The sequence below is a fragment of the Sinocyclocheilus rhinocerous genome, unplaced genomic scaffold (assembly GCF_001515625.1).
Source record: "Sinocyclocheilus rhinocerous isolate Xijiao unplaced genomic scaffold, SAMN03320098_v1.1 scaffold512, whole genome shotgun sequence".
NCBI lineage: Eukaryota > Metazoa > Chordata > Actinopteri > Cypriniformes > Cyprinidae > Sinocyclocheilus > Sinocyclocheilus rhinocerous.
In genome coordinates, this window is record NW_015638979.1 from 85,686 (window position 1) to 105,651 (window position 19,966).

The 19,966-nt window shown below is 37.9% G+C and overlaps 1 protein-coding gene across 2 annotated transcripts in view; it reads right to left on the reverse strand.

Annotated features, from left to right (window-relative positions):
• Positions 1–3,770: 3,770 nt before the first annotated feature.
• mcph1 (microcephalin 1) overlaps positions 3,771–19,966 on the reverse strand; it is an 88,505-nt gene continuing 72,309 nt past the window's right edge. For both annotated transcript variants that reach the window (XM_016566259.1, XM_016566258.1), the window contains 2 exons: positions 16,141–16,378; positions 3,771–4,038 (listed from right to left, as the gene is read on the reverse strand). In XM_016566259.1, coding sequence (XP_016421745.1) covers positions 3,986–4,038; positions 16,141–16,378 — 291 coding nt within the window. In that variant the 3' untranslated portion in view covers positions 3,771–3,985. The remainder of the gene's footprint in view (positions 4,039–16,140; positions 16,379–19,966) is intronic.

The following is a 19,966-nucleotide window of genomic DNA, read 5'->3' on the forward strand; positions in this document are numbered from 1 at the left end:
CTTCATAAGAGGCTGGATATAGTCAGCAGGGGCAGTCTACAGATTACACCAACAAAATGTGATGTAATCATACTAGGGAACTGGCACTTTTTCACAAAGAGCAGGGAAAGACTTGCCAAAACCAGTGAAGAGACTCATTGTGAGGGTGATGTCTCTTTACAGTCTTCAGGTGGTTCTTGTTCTGAAAGCAAGATAGCGAAGGAGAAAAACACAGGAGAAATGGTTAAGTGATGCACCATCACATTGCAGTCCTGTGGCATGTGCTCCTTCAACACAGTGCTTCTTTAGTAGCTAAGACGTTTAAGTATAAAATACAGTAATAATGTACAGGTTTACTGTAATTACTTCTATAATATAGTAGATATTATAATATTATATAATACATTTTTGGAAATTTAGCCTAGCATGATTCTGAAATGAAAACTGCTCACCTACATTAAACTTTTCATTCTCACTTTGGTCCATCTGCATCCTTTGCAATATATCTAAGTCTATTTAATAACTCCCCACCAGCAAAATCACTTTTAAATTACACAACGATGGATGAAACTGCATGAAGAGAATGAATAACATCCCGTAAATCTACTAATTAAGTGAGGAATAATCTAATAATAATTTGTTTTAATGTACAGGGTAATTTGATTAGCTGTGCTGATAATATACTATTTTGTTCTATAAATGTCATACCTTTTAAAAGCTCATCCCAGCGGTCTCTTCTGCTGCATCTCTACGGCGCTGATAGTATGAGCGCTAACTTCCGGGAACTATTGAGCGGCCACGATCCGCCATTGCTGTAAAAAAACTGGTCCATTGGAGTGAACGGAGTTGTCACAACTCTCTCTCTCTACAGCTCTGGTTTTGCCTACACGCAGACAGTAAAAAAAACAAAAAAAACCCGGTACCTCATAAGACCTCAGATTATTACTACTTTTATTATTACTAAGGCTTTGATTAGTTTGATTCAAACATTGAATTATGTTCTCTGCATTAACAAATTATTTAATACTTATGTTGACTTTTTCAAGTAAACAATTTTCCTATCCAAATATGGATTCTGAATAATAAATCAAATTTATTTCCCCACTAATCTGCAGAATTCCAATACTGGTCTTCTGATTAGCAGAGTTTTTCACTTACTGATCTTTCATACCGGTTTCCATGCTGAGTTTTGATTTATATATGATTTTGACTGATTAACAGGATTTGCTTGTGCGCATTGGTGCTTAATCCAGTCTTTCAAACCCCAAAAATATATGGTCCAGCCCTAGGCCTTTAGTAAAATTCATGTTTACTCAATTCATGTGTAAAATGTAAAACTGACAGAACATGCCTTGACATTAAATTTGTGACTAACACATGCAACAGCTAATAAGGTAACAAAACAAAAACAAAAAAACAAACCAAAAAAACTGAATAAGATGAACATTTAAAATGTGTGTGTGTATATATATATATACATATATATATAACTCTTTTCTGTCTGTTTTAAGAAACTTTAATTGTAACCAAATTGTATAGCCTTACATCTACATTTCACTCCTCCTTCCTTATTTCACTTCAGATTCAACTTCATGCCTCACCTGCTTTCTGCTCTCTGCTCTCTTTCCTTTCTTCCATATCTTACTTGGATTTCCTGACTGCAGTTTTCTTAAAAAAAGGTCACACATTCGGCCAAGCCATGTTTACCACCTTACAAGAAAAACTAACATTTTAAAAATGTATTATTTGAATTTTAATCCATGTTAAGCACAGTAACAAATAATACAAGTACTGTCACACATAATATTTGTTTACATTTAGTGAGCATAAGTAGAAATGAAAATCTGAATCTCAAAGGGCTAATATCTTTCATGATAAGGAGGTCCTCCTTTTTGTAGCCACAATGACCAGGGTCGTATTCCATTAGTCAAAACTATTTTATCATTTAAAGTAATCTCTCTCTTGAAAGAGTGTCGGTTCCGACGGGGATAATGCATTGCTCTTTATCAGTCTTAGAGTGGACACGTAAATGACTGCAGAGACCAAACGCTGAGATGCATTTTGGGGTCACAAGTACAGCAGCATGACTGCGGTGGCAGTGTTCCTCTGCCGCCTGGGTCATGGCCGCTTCCCAGGCATCAAGACCGGTCTTACAGGTGGATTTCCAGGCAACTCTGTCAGCTGCCAGACCTTCAAGGGACATTGCTGGGATGCCACAAGCCTTCAGAATACATTTCAAATGATCTGCATAACGTTTTTTGGACGGCCCACAGTATGCTGTACTTGCAGGAGCTCACCATACAACAGCTGCAGAGGCATCTGGTCAGAGGACAATCAAATTAATGTCCCTTTAATTAAAGACCATTGTTACGCTCTGAAAGTGTAAATCCATTGGGCAATCAAGCTTAAACGGCCAACCTGAACTTTACCTGAACTTACCCTATAAAGCAAAATATCTATCTATTAAAACTTGTTGCCAGGATATACATTTGCATTTATGCATTTGGTACATGCTTTTATCCAAAGCGACATACACTGCATTCAGTACTTAATTTTCTTTGGGAATCTAATACATTACCTTGGTGTTACTAGCATCATGCTCTATTGTTTGAGCTACAGGAGAGCTGTTATATCTACCTTATATTTCTTGCACAATTAAACCTCTACAAAGAATCATGCGAGAGAAGTGTCCATCAGTTGTAGCCGTTGAAATTCTTCATTCCAAAGGGCCTTTTGAATTGGCCAGTTTTGAACTCTGGTTTGGCACGACCCTTCAATATATACCCTTCGGGAGTGTATTTATCCCATTTGGAACACAGCACTCATTTTGGGTGGCAGTGCACATGCCACTTCTGAAGATTGTTGTTGCGTTACCATGTCCGAAATCGCTCACTTGTTCACCCATTCACTAATCCCTATATACTGCATGGCAGTGAAGTGCACTATCAGAAAGAAGTTAATTAAATGAAGTGAAGAATTCAGACACTGGTGTGACTGTTATATTACTAATAATTAACATCAATATTAATATCAATTGATGTTAATTTGGTTTTTCATGAGCAGCCATCCAAACGGTCTATTTTCTGGTGTTGTTTATAGTCAGTAGTAAGGTCCCTTTTCTGTATTATTGTAACTGTGACCTTAATTGCCTACCTGCAAGTCTTAAGGACTGTTCCACAGGTGCATGTGCAATAATTGTTTATGGATCACTGAACATGCATAAAAACATACAAACGATTTTACAAATGATTTTTGGGTGCACTCAATGGCTTCCAATTTGTTTTAGCAGCTCAATTCTTTCAGGCAATTTTCACTATTATCAGATAGTTTCCAAATACAGTATGAACTATATAGTATTATGATAACATTTCTCTTTGTTTAATAATGCCAGTGTTCTTTCTAATAATTAAAGGGACAAGTTCAAAACAATTCATTCAGAAATCGGACATCATAACTGTCTGTTTAAAGAAATACTGCAGATTATCATGTTTTCAATAAGGTTGTACTGTGATATTGTATGTTGCTATAAAATGTCAACCACCTGTCAGAAATTAATTCAATCGAATAAAAGATCTAGCTGAAAAGAATGATCTGCTTGAGAGTTTGACAAAAATGTAAGGAAAATGTGACAAGTATAAAAGTCCAACACATTTTATTTTCAAAAATGCATTCTTACTGTATCTCTTTGTTAAACCTAATGTCTAAAATGGATGACCTAGCCTAAATGCGAACATTTACTCTTTACTCTCTACCACCTTTACATTTACTTGAAGGATGCATTCATTTTTTAGTCACAGTTTTATTAAATTAAGGGAAAAAAAAAAACACAGAGTAACATAAAAGACAACTGACTATATAACATTAACATTACAAATCACTACACTAAGTTGCCAAGCACACAAAATAAAGTAGAGATATTTAATAATAGTATCTATAGATTAAAAAAAAAAGAAAAAAAGTCAAAGCCAATTTTTACAACTACAGGAGTATCACATTCCAGGGTTCTTCATTCCAAGACATAGTTTTCATATGGGAGCAGTGTGAGGTGTGTGACACAGTCTGAAAAGAATAAAAACATCATTGTTATATAAAATAGGGATGGCTCAACACTTTTCATGCTCAATTATGTAATCCTGAGTATCAGACCTGTACTGCCCCCCCCCCCCCTCCCCCTCATCAGTTGAGAATATATCTATACCCCACTATCTACACACCACTTCATTATAAAGAGAAGCACACACAAATACACATCTTACTGATACATCTGGTAAAAACCTAATTTTTTTTAAAAACTGCAATTACAAATTTCTATTTTTGTTTCAAGAGTGCCAATATTCTGAACAATACATCTTTGATAGCACTAAATAAATATATGCACTACAAAAAGTGTAAATATTAAATATTTATTGTCTTTTATTGCACAAAACTATCATAGTTTTCCATATAGGGAGGCACAAAGGCACACCTGTGTTGCCAAGTTTGCTTGTTATAAGCAACTTTGGGGTTGTTTACAGATCAAATTAATTTACAGATTTGGGTAGACGCGGTTTCATTTTTTAAAATTTTATTTTTTCCCCCTTGGGATTATTTCCAGAATACAGTTGCATATGTTGGGTTTATTAGTGGTTGGCTCCCATAGAACTAAATGTATGACTGGTTTATTGAAATGTGATGATACAATCTGTCATTGAACATCAAAAAACAAAACAAAAAAACAAACAAACTAACACAAGAACTCATCATAGATGAGAAGAGTGTGAGGAATTAATTCCTCTAAACATAAATAGACAAGTAGTGAAGAGGGTCATTAGTTTAATATACCATCAGTTCCTCAAATAAAATGATTTAATGACTTCAGAAGACTTGGAATATAATGCACTAAACATTCTGTGGTGCTTTAATATTTTTTTATTTTATTATTAATATTATTTTTCTTTCTTTATTTATTATTTGATCTCAAAAGTAACAACCATGAGAAACCCCTAGTATCCGATTTGGATTGGTCCATTGTGACTAATACATGACCCAACAAAAAAGGTCTGTATTAGATCGGTAGCAACCTAAGTATAGGATCTGCACATCCCTAATATAAAACAGAGCACTTACATGATTCATGATGGTACTACCATGTTCTGTACTACTGTACTGCTCTTGTTCTTACCGCAGAATTCAGAATTCAGTTAAAGTTTTTAATTGAACGGCCTCTTGGCGTTCCTTGGCAATTCAAAATGGCCAAGGTTCCCAGACCTTCTGCTGTCAGCCTGAAGGTCAGGCTATGCAAGACTAACAATCCACTTATCTCCAACTGCCCCTGTAAAGCCTGAAATCTCAGTGAAATAGGTGGACCAATGTAAAACTTCATCTCAGTCAAAAAAACTGAGATTGCACAAATAACCAGCTCTACTGATTTGCTGAACAGTAAGCCTGATATCAACAGACAATGCCCTAATCACCAAAATAAATAAATAAAATATCCCTTCAAATGGTCTTTACATCTTTAATACATCTTTAAAATAGCATAATATCTGCTTTAGATGCTGTTCTTTGAAGGACTATGTGGCCAAAGACTGCGAAGTTGTTATACAGGGCACCGAGTAGCACTGTAGCAACTAACATGTCACAGCCCTTCATCCCTGATCCTATAAGCACCCAACACAGAGTATAAAGGGGAGAAAAAAAAGTGCAAACCCTTCCATTAACTCTAAATGCACCGAGGTCTATGGGGACACAAATAGTTCACAGTCCTGCTCAAAAAAATCTGTCATCAAAGTTCACCCCAAGGAGAGCTAAATCACTGAACATCTCTGCTTTTCTTGACTAATTCTTTACTTGCCAGATCTGAATTCTTTGACATCTTCAATCTCAAAAGCTCAACAGCTCAAAGAAATGTTCATGAATGACACTAACAGCTGAGCAGCACTCCTCCCGTTTCGTTCACCTAGACCAGAGGTGGGCAAACTTTTTAGACCAGAGGGCCACATCAAGTTTTGCAAACCAAGTGAAGGGCCGCATGCCAAATCCTTGATAAAATAATTTTTATTTACAGTGGAGGTATGCATGGAACATATATTATCTGACAGAACAAAACAAAAATTCTTATTTAATATCTATTATCGAGTCAAATTTACAACAATCTAATTTGCACTGCTATTAGTATGTACATATCAATCATCATAAAACTATGTCTGATAAAAACTGAAGGAGAACCTTAGTCTTTGTCTTTCCAAGTCATGGTTATGAGTGTGTTAATGTGAACAATGAGCCCGGTCCCCTCTCCTTGCAAGGGTGTCAAAGTCTGGAGTGATCTTTGATGTAGAGATCCTCAGGATAGCTGAAAAGTGACTGTTTGTTAAATTTGATCTGCAGTGGGATTTGTTGTAGTTCATAACTGAGTAGGTTTGTTCACACACATATGTGGATCCAAATAAAACAAGCATTCTTTGGGCATGCTTTTTAATGTTTGGGAATTTTTTTCATCCAGTGAGGCATAAAACTGGTTAACTGATGCTGTCTGAAACTTCTCCTTTAAAGTACTGTCACTCTGGATGTCGATGAGTTCCAGTTGTGTGTCTGGTGGTGCTTTCTCACTGTCAAAAGATAGGGGGCATGAGACAAGTTCAAGCTCAGTCTCAATTTTTGCAAAGTCTGTGAAGCGACGAGAAAATTCTGCATGCAGGTTGATCAAAGTGCTGCTGTACCTCTCAATGCGAGACTGTGTTATTGGTGTGCTTAGTCCGGTCAGTGTAGGAAAATGAGCGAAATCTCAGCTGGATATCTGTCTGGAGAACAGTACAAGTTTGGCCTCGAACGCTTTCACGTTGCTGTACAGTTCGTGCACAAAAACTTCCTTTCCCTGAAGTCTCAAATTGAGATCGTTCAGATGCCTCAGTGTGTCGACACCGAACGCGAGGTCAGCCAGCCAGTCTGTGTCTTGTAATTCGGGGAAGTCATCAGTTTTGCCAATCGTATTGATGAACATTGCTATCTCACCTTTTAGTTCCCAGACACGGTGAAACACATTGCAGAGACTTAGCCAGCACACATTTGAATGGTACAAGAGGTCATGGTGCTCTGCCTCCGTTTCGTTAAGCAGCTAAATGAACTGCCGGTGGTTCAGCGCTCTTGCCCGTATAAAGTTGACAAGCTTCACAACCACATTGACAACATTTTCTAGCTTCAACACACTTTTACACAAGGCTTCCTGGTGTATGATGCAGTGAAGAAATATCAGTTCTTCTGAGTTCGGGGTTTCGTCTTTTACTTTGTCTTGTAACCTTTTTAGCAGTCTAGTGTTTTTACTGGTTAGATTTGGCGATCCATCTGTTGTGACGCTTGTCAGCTTTCTCCACGGCAGGTTATTTTTTTCCAGGCAGACGGACACACTGTCATACAAATCCACGCCCCTGGTCGTTCCCATCATTGATTCCATCCCGAGGAGTTCTTCTGTTATTTCGAAATTTTCGTTTATTCCTCTGACAAAAATCAAAAGTTGAGCAGTGTCTGTGATGTCAGTACTTTCATCAAGTGCGATAGAAAAAAAGACTGAAGCCGTCCGCTTTTTTTTTTTTTTAGTTCGGAGAGCAATTACTCCTCAATTACTTCCACGCGCCTGGTAATTGTTCTCCGCGATAAGCTAATTTTCTCAAACTGACTTTTAGAACCAGGACAAAGTATGTCAGCAGTCTCCACCATACAGTCTTTCACAAATTCCCCATCCGAAAAAGGCTTGCTGTGCTTTGCAATTTTATGTGCCACTAGATAACTAGCTTTCGTTACAGATTCTTGAATAGAGCACTGTTTTGTAAATGTATTTTGCTGGGCTTTTAAAGTTTGTGGCAAGTTTTAAAGCCTTGTTTGCTTTTTCTGCAGGTGACAGGTTGACAGCATAATCCGAATGCTTACTTGAAAAATGACGACTGAGATTGTAGTCTTTAAAAACCGCAATACTTTCTTGGCATATTAGACATCCCGCCTTCTGTCCGATATTGGTGAAGTAGTATTTTGTTGTCCATTCTTTCTTGAACACACGACATTCAGAGTCCACTTTTCTTTTTTTCGCCACACTCATTTTCACTCATTAATGTCCGAGTTACCGAGTGCATTCTAATTCTACTGTAGGCGCTAACTGTACCGCGTACTATACTGCCATCAAATGGCGTTCGCTTGTATTGCATCAAATTAGTAATTCTGAACTAAAACCGTTACTCCAATGTAGAATTTTTAAAAACTCCCTCGCGGGTCGGATGAAAGTGTTCGGCGGGCCGTAGTTTGCCCCCCTCTGACCTAGACAATGACTTTCAAAGAACAGAGCAAGTTGTTTTAGCTCTCTGTCGCACACTACACAAGAAACCCGAGATGAGAGAGTAATTCGTAGAGTTTATGTTGAGGACCTTTGATAACTGTCATGCCAAGCCAGCTTCTCCTGTGAGCTCAGGGAGAGAATGCTGGTGCTTACCCTCCTTCGATGTGTATCATCCACGCAAGCTTGATCAAATTTGTGTAGTGTTTGGCTCCAGTGCCCAGTTTCTTGGAGAGTCTTTGAACAATGTGCTTCTAACGGGCACTGATCTAAACCAGTCTACTAGGAATCCTGATACGCTTTAGCAGCATGGCAGAATACCACATGAAAGTCCAAGACTTCTGCAACAGCCTCTCCCCAGCCATTGCCATTTATGGCCTCAGATGTGCTTCCTGAAGTGGAATGCTGTGCAGACACAAGACATTTTATTGAAAGAGACTTTCGACAATGAAATCAAGTCACTTCCCTCCATAACCAACGCAATCAGTCTGCTTAAGGCTACCAAAGATATGTTTGCTATCTCTAACCTAAGACTCCACAAAATAGCATTTAACAACCCAGCTGTGATGCATGCATTCTATCAAGCCATCTATGCTAAAGACTGGAGACATTTGAATCTAGACACTGATTCACTCCCTTTTCCGCGAGGTCTTGGCTTGAGTTGGGATCTTCAGAGCGACATTCACATTCCAAGTCAACCTCAGTGACAACCCTTTCAGATACAGAAAAGTATTGGTGACTGTAAACAGCTTTTTCCACCCATTTGTCAAAGGAAAACTGCTATTCCGAGAATTTTTTTAACAGGAAGTCGGACTGGGATGTCCCCCTCACAGCCGAGAAGAAAGCGGAATGGAATCTCTGGAAAGTCTCACTGCAAGACTTACAACAGCTCAAAATCCCACAAACTTACACTCCCATGTCCATTTCCCACACAAATATAGGGAAGCTCCCTACAATCTTATCGATCCAGATACAGATGTAGAGGTACAAGCACATGCCACCATGCTTATATTCTGATTCTAGCCTTAGCTCACATCGTTTTGAAATGTTCTCATTCTGGCAAGGGTCATAGCTTCTCTTATCCACATCGCTCAGTCTTTCAGAAACAAAGGAAAGTCATGTTGTGGCTGAATAATTATTAAGAGTAACTATTAATGTTAATTAACAGAATACAAAAACATATTTTTTTTTGGGAAAAAAATTCACGTCAGTTGGTTGCAAAAAGAAAACAAAGCTAAGAACCATTTATGAATTAGTTTATTGCACTTTAGGCATTAGAAATCAAAACTTCACATTGGTATGATAAAGCATAACAGTTATTCAGGTCATCAGCTCATTAGTAGTGATTCCAAGACCTAGAATGGGTGTGTCAGACAAAGGAGACATTCAAAATGTGCAGGAGGGGCTCCAGGAACGTGGTTGGGAATCACTGGCCTACATTTCTGGGCAATCTTCTGTGCAATGAGAGAATTTAAATTTAACACTTCATTCATTCATTTCTTTGAGAAAATGCTTTTGTGAGAAATTGTGCTGCTTACTTGATACGCGCTTTGAAGCTTCAGTGTCATGTAACATCACAAATTCCCACCATATTTCTGATATTATCTATCAAACTAATCTGACTAATTTGATCGTTCACTTTTAATCTAAAACCGCAAGTGCAGCACGTTAGCATTCGTTAGCTGGTTAGCTTGTCATTCGCGTTTCTATTCTCGTCTATTGCTGTTTTTTTTTCTCGCTCCGTTTCTTTTCTCTCTTGCTCCGTTTTTCACGAGTTCATCAAACAACTGTGGTAAGTCGGAATCATTCATCAATCACGGTGAGTAATGGCTTCTTCTCCTGCTATTGTTATTTGCACCGCTTGCCACATGTACAGTTTAGCTCTCTCTGTCGGCGATGAGGGATTCACATGTGATAAATGCAGGGAAATAGTTAGGCTGACAGAGAAGATTTCAGAATTAGAGACAAGCATCCAAACTTTAATTGAAGATAGTAAGAATGTGAGGGCTGTAGATACGGCTTTGGATGCGTCCAGCTCAGGGAGTTCTGTACATTGTACAGATACAATTGTCATTTATATATTTTTATTCCTTATTTACTTGTTCTATTTTTTATTTTTTATTATCTGTGTTTTTTGTTCTGTCACTGTCATTCTGTTACACTGTGGAAGCTTCTGTCACGAAAACAAATTCCTCGTATGTGTAAACATACCTGGCAATAAAGCTCATTCTGATTCTGATTCATTCTGATTGTTCGGTTCCGGTTACAGACCCTGTGCAGCAGGGCGACTGGGTGACTGTGAGGCAGCATAGTCACGGGTCAAAACTCTTCCGTTCCGATCAAAACATTAAAAAGGTTCTCCCCACTCAGTGACGCACCCACTGAGAAACCTAATGAAAGTGCTCTAGTTATTGGCAATTCTATTGTACGGAACGTGAAAATGGAGATACCAGCCACCATAGTCCAATGTTTACCAGGAGCCAGAGCGCCTGACATCTTGGCAAATTTAAAAGTGCTGGCTAATACTAAACGTAAATTCAGTAAGATTGATGTTCGACTTCGCCAGTCGGAGATAACTAAAAATAACATTAAAGAGGTGTGTGAACTTGCAAGTACGATGTCAGACACTGTAATATGCTCTGGTCCCCTCCCTGCTTACCGTGGTGATGAGATACATGGGGAGTCACTCAATGGCTGGATGTCTAAGTGGTGCCCGCAGAATAACATAGGTTTCATAGACAATTGGACAAGTTTTTGGGGCAGACCTGACCTGTTGAAAAGAGATGGTCTTCATCCCTCCTGGGGTGGTGCCGCTCTTCTCTCTAGAAATATGGCACATAGTCTTAGAGATTGTACTTGACTAATTGGGGCCCAGGTCAGGAAGCAGACAGACTGGATAAACTGACCGTCTGCTAGCCGCCTCACGTCACAGAAATCAGCTAATTCTCAGCACATAGTGTCTCTTTCACCTAGATATCACACTATAGAGATTGTGTCTGTTCCCCGAACTAGAAAATACAAAAAACGTCCAAACCAAATTAAGAGTAACAATTTAATTGATGTTCAACAAATAAAAAACAGATGCAATATGGATAAACAAATGATAAAGCTTGGCTTATTGAATATCAGGTCCCTTTCTACGAAAGCACTTTTTGTAAATGATATGATCACTGATCATAAACTAGATGTGCTCTGTTTGACAGAAACCTGGCTAAAACCTGATGATTACATTATTTTAAATGAGTCTACCCCCCAAGATTACTGTTATAAACATGAGCCGCGTCCAAAAGGTAAAGGGGGAGGTGTTGCTTCAATTTATAACAATGTTTTCAGTATTTCTCAGAAGGCGGACTTCAAGTATAACTCGTTTGAAGTAATGGTGCTTCATATAACATTATCCAGAGAAACAAGTGTTAATGATAAATCCCCTGTGATGTTTGTACTGGCTACTGTATACAGGCCACCAGGGCACCATACAGACTTTATTAAAGAATGTGCTGATTTTATATCCGAGTTAGTGCTGGCTGCAGATAAAGTTTTAATTGTTGGTGATTTTAATATCCATGTTGATAATGAAAAAGATGCATTGGGATCAGCATTCATAGACATTCTGAACTCTATTGGGGTTAGACAACACGTCTCAGGACCTACTCATTGTCGAAATCATACTCTAGATTTAATACTGTCACATGGAATTGATGTTGATGGTGTTGAAATTATGCAGCCAAGCGATGATATCTCAGATCATTATTTAGTCTTGTGCAAACTTCATATAGCTAAAACTGTAAATTCTAATCCTTGTTACAAGTATGGTAGAACCATCACTTCTACCACAAAAGACTGCTTTGTAAGTAATCTTCCTGATTTATCCCAATTCCCTAGCATTTCCAAAACCTCAGAACAACTTGATGATGTAACAGAAACTATGGACTCTCTCTTTTCTAGCATTTTAAATACAGTTGCTCCTTTACGCTTAAGGAAGATTAAGGAAAACAGTCTGACACCGTGGTATAATGAGCACACTCGCACCCTAAAGAGAGCAGCCCGGAAAATGGAGCGCAGCTGGAGGAAAACAAAACTAGAGGTATTTCGTATTGCTTGGCGGGAAAGTAACCTATCCTACAGAAAAGCATTAAAAACTGCTAGATCTGATTACTTTTCTTCTCTTTTAGAAGAAAACAAACATAACCCCAAGTATTTATTCAATACAGTGGCTAAACTAACGAAAAATAAAGCATCAACAGGTGTTGACATTTCCCAACAGCACAGCAGTAATGACTTTATGAACTACTTTACTTCTAAGATCGATACTATTAGAGATAAAATTGTAACCATGCAGACGTCAGCTATAGTATCACATCAGATAGCTTGCTATGATATCACACTATAGAACTGTGTCTGTTCCCCGAACTAGAAAATACAAAAAACATCTAAACCAATTTAAGAGTAACAATTTAACTGATGTTCAACAAATAAAAAAATGTATATAATAAAGAGAAACAAATGATAAAGCTTGTCTTATTGAATATCAGGTCCCTTTCGACGAAAGCTCTTTTTGTAAATGATATGATCACTGATCATAACCTAGATGTGCTCTGTTTGACAGAAACCTGGCTAAAACCAGATGATTACATTATTTTAAACAAGTCTACCCCCCAAGATTACGGTTATAAACATGAGCCGCGTCCAAAAGGTAAAGGGGGAGGTGTTGCTACAATTTATAACAATATTTTCAGTATTTCTCAGAAGGCAGGCTTCAAGTATAAGGCACATAGTCTTAGAGTTTGCACTTGACTAACTGGGACCCAGGTTAGGAAGCAGACAGAATGGCTAAACCGACCGTATGCTAGCCGCCTCACGTCACAGTTAATTCTCAGCACATAGACTCTTTCACCTAGATATCACACTATAGAACTGTGTCTGTTCCCCGAACTAGAAAATACAAAAAACATCTAAACCAATTTAAGAGTAACAATTTAACTGATGTTCAACAAATAAAAAAATGTATATAATAAAGAGAAACAAATGATAAAGCTTGTCTTATTGAATATCAGGTCCCTTTCGACGAAAGCTCTTTTTGTAAATGATATGATCACTGATCATAAACTAGATGTGCTCTGTTTGACAGAAACCTGGCTAAAACCTGATGATTACATTATTTTAAATGAGTCTACCCCCCAAGATTACTGTTATAAACATGAGTCACGTCCAAAAGGTAAAGGGGGAGGTGTTGCTTCAATTTATAACAATATTTTCAGTATTTCTCAGAGGGCAGGCTTCAAGTATAACTCGTTTGAAGTAATGGTGCTTTATATAACATTATCCAGAGAAACAAGTGTTAATGATAAATCCCCTGTGATGTTTGTACTGGCTACTGTATACAGGCCACCAGGGCACCATACAGACTTTATTAAAGAATTTGCTGAGTTTCTATCAGAGTTAGTGCTGGCTGCAGATAAAGTCTTAACTGTTGGTGATTTTAATATCCATGTTGATAATGATAAAAATGCATTGGGATCAGCATTCATAGACATTCTGACATTCATTCCCAACTCTATTGGGGTTAGACAACACGTCTCAGGACCTACTCATTGTCGAAATCATACTCTAGATTTAATACTGTCACATGGAATTGATGTTGATGGTGTTGAAATTATGCAGCCAAGCGATGATATCTCAGATCATTAGTTAGTCTTGTGCAAACTTCATATAGCTAAAACTGTAAATTCTAATCCTTGTTACAAGTATGGTAGAACCATCACTTCTACCACATAAGACTGCTTTGTAAGTAATCTTCCTGATTTAGCTCAATTCCTCAGCATATCCAATAGCTCAGAAAAACTTAATGATGTAACAGAAACTATGGACTCTCTCTTTTCTAGCATTTTAGATACAGTTGCTCCATTACGCTTAAGGAAGATTAAGGAAAACAGTTTGCACACTCGCGCCCTAAAGAGAGCTGCCCGGAAAATGGAGCGCAGCTGGAGGAAAACAAAACTAGAGATATTTCGTGTTGCATGGCGGGAAAGTACCCTATCCTACAGAAAAGCATTAAAAACTGCTAGATCTGATTACTTTTCATCTCTTTTAGAGGAAAAAACAAATATAACACCAGGTATTTATTCAATATAGTGGCTAAATTAATGAAAAATAAAGCATCAACATGCATTGACATTTCCCAACAGAACAGCAGTAATGACTTTATGAACTAATTTACTTCTAAGATCGATACTATTAGAGATAAAATTGTAACCATGCAGACGTCAGCTATAGTATCACATCAGATAGCTTGCTATAGATCGCCTGAGGAACAATTCCACTCAGGTGTTGGCTTTCACTGTTATGCTGTTGACACTCAGCTCTATATTTCTTTGCGGCCCGGCAAAACATACCAATTTGAAAACGGAATGCATAGTCGATATAAAAAACTGGATGAGTAATTTCTTACTGATGGATTCTTACATAAAACCTCCTAAAACCTTTGCATGTAATAACCTAGAACAGTGGTTCTCAAACCTCCCCATGAAGTACCCCCAGCAGTGCACATTTTGTATGTCTCCCTATCTGACATACCCACTTCAGGTCTTGCAGTCTCCACTAATGAGCTGATGAGTTGAATCAGGTGTGATAGTTGAGGGAGACATACAAAATGTGAAGGGCTGGGGGTACTCCAGGACAGGTTTGAGAACCACTGACCTAGAACACTGTCTAACACTTGATAGCTGCTCTCTCAATTCTTCATCATCAGTTAGGAACCTAGGTGTGCTTTTTGATAGCAATCTTTCCTTCGAAAGCCACGTTTCTAGCATTTGTAGAATTATGACCATATTAGCCCGGTTCTTTCAACAATGCACTGGTTCCCTATTAAATATTGTATAGATTTTAAAATCTTGCTAATTACTTATAAAGCCCTCAATGATTTAGCACCTAACTACTTAAGGCAGAATGGCATCTATGCTAATATTAGTCTGTTTCTTTCTTATTCCGAGGTCACCGTAGCCACCAGATCCCGGAGACCAGGACAACTAGATGTGCCCCAGAGACAGATCCCCAGTGAAGACCTTGTCTCCTAGACGGCCATCGGGACAAGACCACAGGAACCAGATGAGCCCTCTGCAAAATCTAACTTTGCTGCAGCATGGTACAACCTACTGGTTTGTTTCGTCTGGCCAAAGGAGGACTGGCCCCCTGACTGAGCCTAGTTTCTCCCAAGGTTTTTTCTCCATTCTGTCACCGATGGAGTTTTGGTTCGTTGCCGCTGTCGCCTCTGGCTTGCTTAGCTGGGGACACTTAATTTCCAGCGATATCGTCGACTTGATTGCACAGATACTATTTAAACTGAACTGAGCTGGACGATGACATCACTGAATTCAATGATGAACTGCCTTTAACTGAAAATTGAGTCTTTACTATTGTCCTTTTGCATTGACACACTATTTCTTTCCTATTTGCTACTGTAAAGCTGCTTTGACACACTCTGTATTGTTAAAAGCGCAATATAAATAAAGGTGACTTGACTTGATTCATGTTCAGATTTTCATCGCGACAGACATAATAGATTTAGTTTAATTGTGCAGGAGCAATTTTTGCCCCCTTGAAGGCACTTTTGTCCCAAGACCCTGGCTTCCATATAGAGTTAATATTGTGTTACATACTATTAAAAAACAAAAACATAGGCAGTATATTAGTATATACAATGCAGTACGACAGCACAGCATGCTAATAATTCATTCTGAACAAAGCCTATAGTTTTATAATAGCCCTTCACAATGTGCTGTTGCACACACAGATTTTGTTTATGGGACGTTATGAATATACGACATCACTTCTTGCTCATTATTATCATCAATTTGCCATCTTACCTAAAATCCACTGTTCAGAAAGACTGCAGCTCCCCTCTGTTTTTTTGCCATTATACTGTCCAATAAAGATTCCAGCCTGTCGCACACTCCGGCATACAGTTCCTCCACAAAGCTGAATGAGTTCTGTCAGGCTGTTGCAGGGGGGCTGGGAGTGTGGGGACACAAACATGGGCCGCTGATGCTGGAACAGATCCTGCTGATGTTCCCCAGCAGAGAGATGCTGCTGCAGACGGCATATCTGCAAGAAGAGAGAAAATCGTATAACAACTCATGTTCTTTTACTAAATATTATGGGTAACATGAGCAGAGTCCATACATCAGGGGTCTCAATCAAATAAATGGTATGGGGCCATTTCAAAGTTAAAGGGTTAGCTCACGCAAAAATGAAAATTTACTGTTAATTTACTTATCTCAGTACATCCAAGATGTGGGAGATTTTTTCTCTTCAGTAGTACAGGAAAGAAGATTTTTAGCTGAAACCTTGGTTCTAAGTGATTTGTAAAATGCAAGTCAACAGCTACTGTTTCTTTTGAGAGTAATAATAAAAAATAAAAAAACATATCAGGCAAAACAAAATTAATTCCCATTGCTCCTGATGATATATTGAGACATTATGAAGCTAAATGTGCAAGAAGCTGAACATTATTTACAACATTATTACCTGTAATCCATAGCCTCGGATAAACGGTCCGGAGTGATGTCTGGTTCGTAAATGAATCATTCTTTTGAACCGGTTCTTAGTGTACTGGATGAACCAGTTTACCAAATCAGACTAAACCATCTGAAACAGTTCACGGCTCAAACCAGCTTTGATCTACAAGTTACACAATCAAATCTCACTTTCAGACATGTCCAGAAGTCACTCTGCCTCAAAATGAACCATATACCAGCGTATGTGATCCTATGATGCCAGATTTTGCCAACTAATTCAGCGCTCCAGTTAGTCCAACAGTACACTTAACTGAGGAAATAGTAAGGAATCTGACTAAAGAACTGATGAGCTGTTGATACAAGAAGCGCACACAGAGCTCTTGAATGAAGGGGTAAAATTACATTTTTTTATGGTTTATGTAAAAAAGTGAGTCAGGTAAAAATGTTGCAAATGTTTCTTGCACAGACCTATTGTTTTACTTCATGAGATCTCAATATATCAGCCACAGGTATTAATGCTGTGTTGCCTGATTGTTTTTTTTTTTTTTTTGACTCTCAAAGGTCTGACACACCACACCAGGTCGGCCAACATTGACCGTTCATCAGCTTAGTTTTTGTTTTTGGCACTAGTTGAACCCTGTCAAGGGCTTTTTGGCTGATTGAGCACGATAAAAAAATTGAAAGTGATCAAAGCGAGCCAAGAAATCAAGATGGCACAGACAGAAGGCTGTTCTAATTTTATGTCATTTCACCTAAGCATTTCAATACGTGAATATATTTTAAACTACATGAGCCTCTGGAATGAAGAAAATTATCAACATCATTAATGATAAAATTGGTAAGCAATCGCTGCTTTGCTTATGGTTTGTATTTAGGCAGTCCTAGTTTTGTTATCCCTTTTTGAATGATGAATATAGACTATTGATACCCGTTTATATAGATCGTTATTTTCTCTCACATAGATGGTCCCTACTAATAGGCCACTGACCATAGTCTTTGCAGTAGGGCTGGGTAAAAAAATATTGATATCTCGATATTAATCGATTTTCATTTGTACAGAACAATATCGATTCTTAAATCCCAAGAATCGATTAGTCTAGCCTGTTTTCAGTTAATGGACGGAACATTGAAGGGTACTTCCCATCCAATAAATCGCAATAAGCATTGTGCTTTGGTAATTTTCATATGAAACAAAGTCTCAGATTTCAAATTCTGTCCGTTGTATTGCAGTATTTAAAGGGGTCATATGATGTTTTTTTAAAGATCATTCTTTTGTGTATTTGGTGTAACAGAATATGTTGACATGCTTTAATGTTCAAAAAACACATTATTTTTCAAATACTGTACATTATTGTAGGTCCTATATGCCCCGCCTCTCTCAAACGGCAATTTTGGCGCTGTTTAATGTGGAGTGACAGATCGCTGTAGCGTGGCGTCGGTTCAATAAAAGCGGCAGCGCGAGGCGCACGTGAACTGATCATCTCTTCCACATTAATACCAGTTTCAGCACAAAATAAACATCCGAAGGTAAGTAAAAGAAAGTACAACTTTACAATCCGTATCCTGTGTCTCAATCTGTGTTTCAGCCGCACAAAGACGCCAATATAACGGCTTGTAAACAATGTCACGTAACGTCACATTTACCTCAGAAAAAAAACATATTCGGTGACCATGAACTCATTAGTCAGATAGAAAAATAAACTGTAGAGAGGGGCATTTTGCTTAATATATGCATAACATATTCATTATAATTTTTACTGTTCTTCAATGTTTAATTTATGTTTGAATAAATCCATAAAGTTTTTATGACAGCCACCATTTAAATGTTTATATTTAAAAAAAAAAACTTATTGAAGTAGAAATATTAATATATAACTAACTTTATTATTGTAAAAACGTCATTAATTTCAACCTTCAATATTATAGTAATGTTGTACCAACTGACACTCATGTATATTTTACAGCTTTAATTGAGAGATTTTTTTTCCTTGAGAAAATTTGGCATGTACTGTACCCTGATCCTGATATATATCCAAAATAATCAATATCGAATCGCAAGCTTGTGAATGAGAATCGAATCGAATCGTGAAATTTGTGTCAAATTCGGTGACCATGAACTCATTAGTCAGATAGAAAAATAAACTGTAGAGAGGGGCATTTTGCTTAATATATGCATAACATATTCATTATAATTTTTACTGTTCTTCAATGTTTAATTTATGTTTGAATAAATCCATAAAGTTTTTATGACAGCCACCATTTAAATGTTTATATTTAAAAAAAAAAAACTTATTGAAGTAGAAATATTAATATATAACTAACTTTATTATTGTAAAAACGTCATTAATTTCAACCTTCAATATTATAGTAATGTTGTACCAACTGACACTCATGTATATTTTACAGCTTTAATTGAGAGATTTTTTTTCCTTGAGAAAATTTGGCATGTACTGTACCCTGATGTATATCCAAAATAATCGACATAGAATCGAATCCAATCGGTAATCGAATCGAAAGCTTGTGAATGGGAATCGAGTCGAATCGTGAAATTTGTGTCAAAACCCAGCCCTACTTTGCAGTGTGTTCAAGCACAACCTTTTAGACCAGATGCAGCAGTTGCAGGTGTTGCCACAGGCGGCTTTTGTCGCCGCAAGGTCTCTGGCATTGGCTTGGGGTGTGACGGCCCTCAAAGAGACGGTAGCTGTTGACCAGCTAAAAATCTTCTTGACTCTTCTACTTTAGAAAAAAAAGTCACCTACATCTTGGATGGCCCGAGGGTGAGTAAAGCCCCTGTTTCAGACCCGGTTAGTTCTCACCACAGTTTTGAAAAATGCTGCATGACTGGGTATGGTGCTCTTTGGAGTGGAGGGGAAGAGGGACGACAGGCAACACAACAATGTCTTCAGATTCAGACAGTTTTATTTTGCTCTCATTGAATTAATATCATCAAAGCTTCCCTCAAATGCATGCTGAAATTCACTACATGGAACAATATGAACATGTTTTTCCAGCTCACCGTACTTTACATAAATATACACATCCTGCAAAAATAAATGTGCACAGCAGTAAGAAGCTGTAAAGGTTACACTTTTGGTGTGGATGAGTCGCATGTCGGAGACTCAAGGTCTATAGAAGGGAATTTATGCCATGAATTTATGGGGGGGGGACTGAAACA